This window comes from Python bivittatus, unplaced genomic scaffold (genome assembly GCF_059951505.1).
Source record: "Python bivittatus isolate LINGU-HERP-01145 unplaced genomic scaffold, Pbiv_v1 ctg000700_np1212, whole genome shotgun sequence".
NCBI classification, from domain to species: Eukaryota; Metazoa; Chordata; class Lepidosauria; order Squamata; family Pythonidae; genus Python; species Python bivittatus.
In genome coordinates, this window is record NW_028277098.1 from 47789169 (window position 1) to 47798303 (window position 9135).

General features: G+C 42.5%; 1 protein-coding gene across 1 annotated transcript; it reads right to left on the reverse strand.

Moving 5' to 3' along the window:
- Nucleotides 1-7311: 7311 nt before the first annotated feature.
- FOXE3 (forkhead box E3) lies at nucleotides 7312-8595 on the reverse strand. Its single transcript, XM_088154209.1, has one exon. The coding sequence runs from the start codon at nucleotides 8593-8595 to the stop codon at nucleotides 7312-7314; it is 1284 nt and encodes a 427-aa protein (XP_088010335.1).
- Nucleotides 8596-9135: the final 540 nt, after the last annotated feature.

The following is a 9135-nucleotide window of genomic DNA, read 5'->3' on the forward strand; positions in this document are numbered from 1 at the left end:
CTGGGGCGCATCCCTCAATTCCATGCCCTTTGCGGACCTTCAACACTGTCCCTCCGTTTGATGAGAGCCCGTGTAGAGTAGATGGCCCAGCTTCAAGTCCATATTCATCCACAGAGCTTACAGGATGATTTTGGGTTAATTGTTCTCTTCTAGCCCAACCTGTATGCAAGGGTTATATTATGGAGCTAGGATTATGGGAGATCTTTGTGTAAGTTGTTCCTGAACTGCCAGAGGAAAGGACAGAACTAAATGCAATAAATACCAGTTCAATTAAGCTCACCTTAAAGCAGGACTGTGTAACTTCTCAGCTTCAGGGCTATGGCAGCCTTGAGCAGCCTGTCCAAATACGGGAGAGCCATAATAAAAAAAAATGGCCTTTCCCATTTTTTATGTTTATTTTTGAAAATAGTTTATTTTCTCCAATATGCCCACAAACAGTCCCCAGCCATCTCCTCTAAGTAAACCCGTAAAGAAATTATTTGGAGTGAAGGGGAAGATCATCCTAAGACACAGTATTGAAAAAAAATATAATATTAGCATCTCTTTTACCGAAGTCTGTTCGCACAAAAGTTGAGAAATAATTTGGATTTCTCTTCCATATCCTGGCAACAGGTGAATTAAAGCAAAGCTGCATCTCAGTTGCGGTTCCATTTTACAACATTAGAGGCTGCTCTCGAGCTAAGCTGTCTCAGTTACCCTTTTTAGCAGTTAACATGTTGCTGTTGTTTTGTTTTTTAAGAGTGGAAAGGAAGAAATTGGGTGAAAGCGGGGGCAAAGGATTCTTGCAGACCTTTTACTTTCAGAAAGCAAACAGTGCTGCCTCATCACTGGCAGGTGATGAATTCAGGAATATATATGGTCTATGTACATTGCACCAGAGCCAAATTTGACTCAGACTTAGTATAAACCCAATGAAATCACTGGATTCCATATCATTATCATTATCATTATCATTATCATTATCATTATCATTATCATTATCATTATCATTATCATTAACATTATCATTATCACACAATCTCTTTGATTTCAGTGGACCTAAGTATCTGGAACTAACCCTCTTAATTTCCCATTAGGAAATCAAGAGCCATGCAGACTAAGAAATGATTAGCGCATAAAATTATTGTATCACAAATTATTGTACTGCCAACAAGTAAATTACAGAATATTCTTCTTATTCTGTAATAAGTTGACGTAAGTAAAGGACATGATTTTGGCTCACACCATTAGTTAGCCACAGAATTTTGAATACCTTAGACATTTAAACAATTAATTACCTCAATAATGCTGTTTTCTTAAACAAGAAAATGTTTTCCATTCTTCATCATAAGCCACTGAACATTTCCTGTACATGTATACCTAATTTCTGAAACTTCGGCCCTTCCCTACAAAAAACAAAATTTTGAGAATTTCTAAAACACCTTTAACTAAACTGCAAGCTTTCTCTGGTAATCCATGGTGATACATGTTTTTGTTCAAGATTATGACTAGTGAAAGAATTGGGGGGGGGAACCCCCTCTGAGTGGCATGCTTGGGGAATAAACTACCCAAATATAGGCAAGTTTTACCCAGAAGAAACCTGTTGAAAAACCGACACATGCATCCTTCAGTACAGAATCATAATCCCTATTTACTGATATTCTGGTCAATCCATGTTCTAAAGCAGCACATGGATTTTTTAAAAAATCATTATGAATAAAAACAAAGCAAAAAATCCAGCATAACTGGGAACAAGGATAGATAGGTAATTTATACCAAAAAGCTGGGATGTATAAATTAACTGTAGGTTTGTAACCACCCTTTCTGTGTCTTCATTCAAAGGAAGATTTGCTTGAAGAGACTGCCAATTCAATATGGCGTAAACCACTCATTACTCTTGATAAGATAATTTTTCTAAAATTATAGTTGAGTTATAAACTGTTAGAGATGGCATTAGACACAGCTGTGCCTCCCTTTCTGTTTTAATACTTTTCATTCCTCTAAGGCACATTTAACATATAGATTTCCACAAATTAGGAAGGTTGCTAGTGCATCTAGTAACAATGCAATTCCCCATAATTATTAAATTAATTGAAATAAGCTGTATAATTTGTTTTTTCTTTTTTAGTAACCATTATTTCTGTTGGAGTTTCACCTATCTAAAATAGCAGTTTTATGCTATCAGCAAGGCACTCATAAACTTTTTTGTCTCAACCTAAATCCATCTTGGCCCTGCTAGGCTTACGCCCTTCATGACACTTTAATCCAACTCATTTGCTTGATTCATCCCTGCTATAAACAAGCTTTTGAAATGAAAGCTTAAAAGGTTAGTTGTGATACATTAAGATAATCAGGATGGCACTCCTTATATTTGTTTAAAAGCCACCCATTGCCATTTTGTTCATTTTCTATGTTAAGGAAAAACTATAAGTTTACCACCTACAGCTTTTACCCTAGGCTGATCCCAAAGTTCATCCAAAATTAGCAATATATATATGTGTGTGTGTGTGTGTGTGTGTGTGTGTGTGTGTTTATTCACATTAACTAATATGGATACGCTTTATTCCAGATGGACATGCAGGTCCCTTTCTAAAAGGTCCCAAAATATGAACATGTACATATGAAGGACCATCTCATGTATTCAGGGCCCAGATTCTAAGCTTGATTACTATCAAGCTGAATGTCAAAGGTGAGAGTCCTCAGTGACAAACAAAAATACTTACCTTTAGAGCAGAATAATTCCATAAATTAAATGCAAACATGATGCTTTCAGTGCTTTGTATACTTCAGTCATAGGCTATTGATCTCTTTGGAGAGTAGCAAATTTTTTAAAAGCTTCTTAAAACAACATAAACATCCTGTTTAAAACACACATACACAGAGAGTACTAAAATGGATGGGCTAGGTGTAGAGTCAGAAAATAAATACTGCAACATTCCATATTGGGCTAAGTTGGAAAAAGTTGAGAGTCTGCAGGACAACTTCAAGGTACAAAGAAGGAGTCAGGTAAAAGACATAAGAGAGCAGTAATGCAGCTCTTCAGACAACTAGAGCCCAGCTGGCTCCAGCCATACTTCAGAGACTAAAAGCCAAAGCCTGCTAAGATCTTCAAGAGCTTTCAGAGAAGCTTCCCAGACAGATCCAGCTTTCAAACTTCCTTCTGGTTTGCACACATGTGAGATCAGCTTTTAATAACTCAATTGCCATTAATCAAAGACAAGTCAACTAAACTGAAGACTTTTTCCTGGTCAGAACCATGCCAAAGACATCTGTACCCTGCATAGATATTGACTTGCATGTGGTATACATGTATTATTAAGCTGTAATGATATGTAACAGCATGGTTTGTTCCCTCAGACAACTGTTGTTTTATGGATGTTGGTTATTTTTTTAATTGAATTGCTGTTTTTTTAACTTTGTGAAGCTGCCCAGAATTGTTTGGAGCTGGGCAGCCTAGAGATTAAATAAATAAATATTTCTAAAATCTTTATTTGAACCCAACATGACCCACCTAATAACTTTAACTGAATCCATATTTACCAATGAATGTCACCTTTAGAACTTTATCTGTAGGTGAAACATTTCTCTCATCTACTGAAAATTACATTTAGATACAAAAAAAAAAAAATTTCTGCCTAGTTTCCTTCTCATAATGCTTAGGCAGCATAACAATGGTGCAGACCTACTTGTGATACCTTGAAGTTTAACAGATTGATTATCCACAAAAGTTTGTAGATTACAGGCTCCTTACTTCGTTGGATTGAACGGCTATTAATAAGAACTGGCTGCCTTTTTTCCCTTTTGACCTTCATTCATGCCTTCGGCAATGTCCAAAAAAGACTGAACAATAAGAACATATCTGATCAAGATGTACCATCTGGATCTGTATCCAGAAAAGCAGTTGCACTAACCCTGGTTCTAAAAAGAGAATCACCTTTGAAAGAATCACAGACTCATATGTACCCACAGAATGACTTCAAGATCACAGAAAATTTTGACTTTTTCTTCTTTTCCTCTTTCTTTAGCTCTCATTTGGCCGTTTCTTTGACCTTTTTTCCATGTGTAAAAAGGGCAGATTGTCACATTCTAAATCCACCATGTCCTGCTACCAGGCTGTGCAATCTATAATCTAATAAAGTGATGTACTTAAGAATTTTGTTCCACTGGCATTAATAGAGGTAAACCTTTTCTCAGACAGCTATAAGTTCATTGAAGCTACATTTGCCTAAGAGTAAGTTCAGCTAAACTCAGAGGAACTTATTTCTGGGTAGATATGTATAAAATTATCCTGTCGTTAATTTACAGTTTCTACCAAAACATTTTAATGAATTTATTTATAGAACATTACGTGACAAAATAACATTAAGGAAAAATATATGATGGTCTTCTGAACTGGGCAAATAAAGTAAACCTTCTTTACTGCAGGTTTTCGTCAGGAGTATGTTTGATTAAATTTAGTTATAAATTGTCACTGCTCATTTACTAGATACCATCTTATTTACCACAGGAAGACTGACTGATAAATTAAAACTCTCTCTAAAACAGAGCCCAAGGTTGAATGTAGAGACAGGGCTGTCACTGCTGAGCCTCTTGAATTATATTTGTATTTCATGGTTGAATCTCAAGCATAGTCTCAGAACAACATTCCCCTTTTATAATTGTACACTGTTGGACATAGCTGCCTTTAGAAACTTCCACATTGGAAAACAGTCAACCATATTTAACCATTCTGGATATGATAAAGTCCTGAGAAAATAAAACACCTCTATACCTCAACTTAAAGATCAATGAGTCAAATTTAAGAAGTTGTGTTTTTATGGATCAAACACATTATGTGCCACAAAGACATTTAAATAAGGATATTTCTTCACTTGCTTTATATTTTTCCATTTTAATAATAAAGTATACATTCAAGGTATATATTCAGTAGGCAAAACAGAAACAGCACACTGAAGCCTATCCAAAAGGAACATTTAGTTTTTCTGTTGTTGTTTTTAATCTCAGTTGAGCAAAAATGCATTCTTACAGTAGTAGGTAAGGCTTGTTCTTGTAGAAGTAATAAACCCGTGTTTAAACTCACTAAATACTGAAGGTGGGATTCATATAATGAAATGTTCCTGCAAACACACAGATAAATTAATGAGAACAGTCATAACAATAATCACCCCACTGAACAATGAGGAAAGAAAAATTCTACCCTGGTTTTCTCCCTAGCCTGCTAGCACTGTATATGCAGAGATTTTATTGCATTGTGTTTTTAGTAATCCTGACAAAGTGCAGTTCAGATAGAGGCTTGCTACTCCGGTCAGAACCAGGTTGCAAGCAGATTAAATATGAATACTGAAAATTCTGATACTCCTTATTTTCTGTCACTGACTAATCCATAATCCAATAATCCAGGTTTTCAGTCCAATAAAGAACTTAAGATATTTACATTATATATATATATATATATATATAAATAAATATATATATATATTGTGCATTATTCAGAAGGCACTACTGTTCAAAACGCAATATGTACAATTAACTATTCCAGTACCATATATGCCATACGTACTATACATACTGTACAATTCAGATGTAATTCTGCTGAGACATGGTACAGCAATCCAGTACACAAAACTGTCCAATACATGTATCTTGAAGCATGATCATGGTGCATCATGGAAAGCAAATCACTTCCATGCCCTTACTTTGTGCATGTGAAACAGTGAATAATGTAGTAGATCCAAAACGACTGCACGGGGACGGGGGGGGAGGTTGTCAAGAGATGTGCACTGCACAAAACTGATGTTGTTGACCCAATCAACTGCAGTATATAAAAGTTGCCAGCACTGAAAAGTTAGGGTGTTCTTCCTCAAGCATACAACTCAAGAACCACAATGAAGATGTAATGGAACAAATGTCACATGGCCATGTGTTACCACTGGCGTTCCAGACACCTTTCAATGATTATGTTTTGTAGAAGAGAAAGTTTTGGACTTGGCTTGCGAAGAGCGTAATCAAATTCCTACAAAGCCATTAAGGTAATTGAGTGGCATTCAGACAGTCATCATCTCATAGCCTAACCTGCCTAAAAAGATTATTGTGAAGATAAAAGACATAATCCCATCTAAGTTTTGTCAAATATATAAGCTGTGCTTAGCCACAAAACCAGCTTGCCTGGAGATCTTGGACCAGTTGCTATTTCTCCGTCTAACCAATGATAGTGGTTTGCTGTCCCAAATTCCTTGGAGAAAAAGCAAGATTGAAATGAAAATGCATTCAATGTTAAAAGGAGTTCTGGTATGTTTCCCCAGCCTGGACTGGTACCTTCCAAATATGGTGGACTAAACAACCCCTATGATCCTCCAGCCATGTTGATGATAAAAACTGTAGTTCAACACCTCTACCACCCAATTGGGAGGCTGTTGTAGACATGCTAGACCCCACCTTTGTGAGATCTAATGGCTTTTAAAAATAGTTGGGTGTCTGCCTGTCCCTTTTAGCATTTTCATGCATTCAGATCAGCCTGCGGCAAAGAAATCCACACAGGAAAGGGGCCTGAGGGAAGCTGAGGGCACCTACATAGGAATCAACCTCTTTTCTTCTAAAGCAGCTTTTCTGATCTCTGCAAGCAGCACACCATTCAAGCTGATCAGAGCCAGACAGTTCACATAGTGGACTGGAGATCCCAGAAAGTGAAAAAGTTCTGTGCAATAAAAACTTACTCAGAGGAGTACTTTTACAAAGACAATCGCTTTCATTCCAGTACTCCTCCCTGAAAAACTTTCACGAAGGTCAGAGCCTAAATTACCCCTTCCCTGATTAGCTAGCTTGCCTTTCACTTCCTTCCCACTCTGGCTGCAACAGGTTGAATTTATGCTAAAGTCACAGATGGCCCCGATTTCCAAATATTGCTGAATCTAATTGGAACCTGAGACAAGGCTTTAAGCCTGCTTTGACTTTTGTTACCATCCCCACGCAAAAAGCCCGGTTTTTAAAACAACTCCTTGGGCCAGTTCAACATATGGAAAGGTTCTGCATCAGATAAATGACAAGACTCTGCCCTTTAAGGCTCCAAGCCCAGTATTTAAACTATGGCCCAGTGCCCAGCACACAAGACAAATGCACCGTAGGGACAGCAAGCGAAGGCACAGAATATATATCAAAGTCCTAAACATCCAAGATGCTACCTTACACATACAGAAAAAGTTGTACTGCTTTGCATCCTATTATGGAATGATTGCTATTCAAGTAATTAGACATGGACTTCCCTTCCCACCTGACTATTAAAGAAAAGTGTTCCAAAAGATGTTGGGTGTATTTTTGGCATTGGCTTCCTCCTCTTTACAAATATTTCTCCAGGCCTGAGGAGAAATTTGACTGCCTCAGGTAGGAACTGCCAGCAGCGGCTCCAAACTGGCCGAGCCCGTTGAGCTGAGAGGCTGCCAGGCCCACCAGCTGTTCGGCGTGTTCGGCGCAGGAGGAGGCAGGGCGCCCGGGTTGCACGGCCAGCCTGCTGGGCGCTCCGTACAGCTGCGAGTGGGGAGGGGAATAGGCGCCGGGCGGCCCGGCTAGGGGGCCTGATGGAGAGGCAGCATAGGGGTAAGTCGCGGCTGGGGGCTGCCGACCCATTAAGCCGGGACTCACTTGCTGCGCCTGGAAATAGGCCTCCGCCGGGTTGCCCATAGGACAACTGCCCAGATCGCCGACGCTGTTCAGGCCCAAGGAGTGATAAGGACCCAGGTCCATCCCTATCGCAGAGGAGGCCTGCAGAGCGGCTGCTGGGTGCTGCTGCTGCTGCTGCTGCTTGGAGCTGATCAGGCTGTCGATGCTGAACATTCGCGACGGCAGCGCAGGAGGCGCCCCCGGATACTGGGGAAGGGCGGAGAGCTGCGGGCTGTAGGCGCGGACGGGCGAATAGACGGGGTCGCCGCTGCCCGGGTAGCCCAAGGCCCCGGAGCCGCCGCAAGGGCCGGGCCGCGCTACCGAGGCCGCGTTGGGCGTAAACGCGCTGGCGCTGGGCATGTAGCCTGGGTAGGTGGTGAGGTCGGTGCGCTTGAAGCGCTTCCTGCGGCGCAAGAAGCTGCCGTTGTCGAACATGTCCTCGGCGGCCGGATCCAGGGTCCAGTAGTTGCCTTTGCCCGGGTGGCCCGGCTCGCGGGGGATCTTGACGAAGCAGTCGTTGAGCGTCAAGTTGTGGCGGATGGAGTTCTGCCATTTCTTGGGGTTTTCGCGGTAGAAGGGGAAGCGCTCGGTGATGAACTTGTAGATGCCGCCCAGCGTCAGCCGGCGTTCCGGCGCGTTGGCGATGGCCATGGCGATCAGCGCGATGTAGGAATAGGGGGGCTTGCCCCGCTGCACCGGCCGCTTCCTCCGACGGCCGCCGCCCCCTGCGCTGGCCGCGGCGCCGGGGCAAGGCGGCTGCTCGTCCGCGGGCTGCTCGGCTCCCCTCTCCGCCGGGCTCCCTCTGGGCTCCGACTTGATTAAGAGCGGCTCTACTTTGCAGCCCGATGGGGAGGCCCGATGCATAGTGGGGGAATCCGGGCTTGTCCCCTGGCTGGGCGAGTGGAAGGCGTCGGCTGTCATGGTGCACTTACCCGAGAAGAAGGAAAAACCGGCTAGATTCATATACAAAAAGCCCGGGGCGGAAGGGAGCAACGGGGCGAATGAAACGGAGCAGCTCTCGCGGGGACCAGGTAGGAGGCCGACAGGTCGCTTTATATATCTCAGTCCTGGCGCCACCCTGGGGCTACCCCGGAACGGGGCGGTTGCTGCCCACCCACCTGCGCGATCCGCGCCCCCGCACCCCTTGCGAGCTCGCCCGGACGGACAAAGCGAGCGCTTTCAGAACCAGGGCAGGCGGCTGGCATTTCTGTGCAGCGCGCGAAAACCCGAGGCGGGCTGCCTTTCGCTACCTGCGCCAGGTGGAGGGGCAGTTTTCGTTGCCAGTTGCAAGAGCAGCCCCGTCCTCAAGCGGGTTTCTCAGTAACCTGTCTCAGGACTTTCAGCGGGGCTTATGCCAAGCCAGGGTTCGTAGAATCGCTCGGCTCCCACTTTTTGCAATAAATCGTTAACGAACGCCTCTTGAGAAGTGTCGGGGGCTTCTCCGGAGCACTAACCGGCTGCTAAGCACCTTTAGTTTTCAGGACAGACTTCTTTTGCTTTGAA

Coding starts and splice junctions, on each gene's coding strand:
- FOXE3 (XM_088154209.1), bottom strand. CDS start 8,595: ATGAATCTAGCCGGTTTTTCCTTCTTCTCGGGTAAGTGCACCATGACA.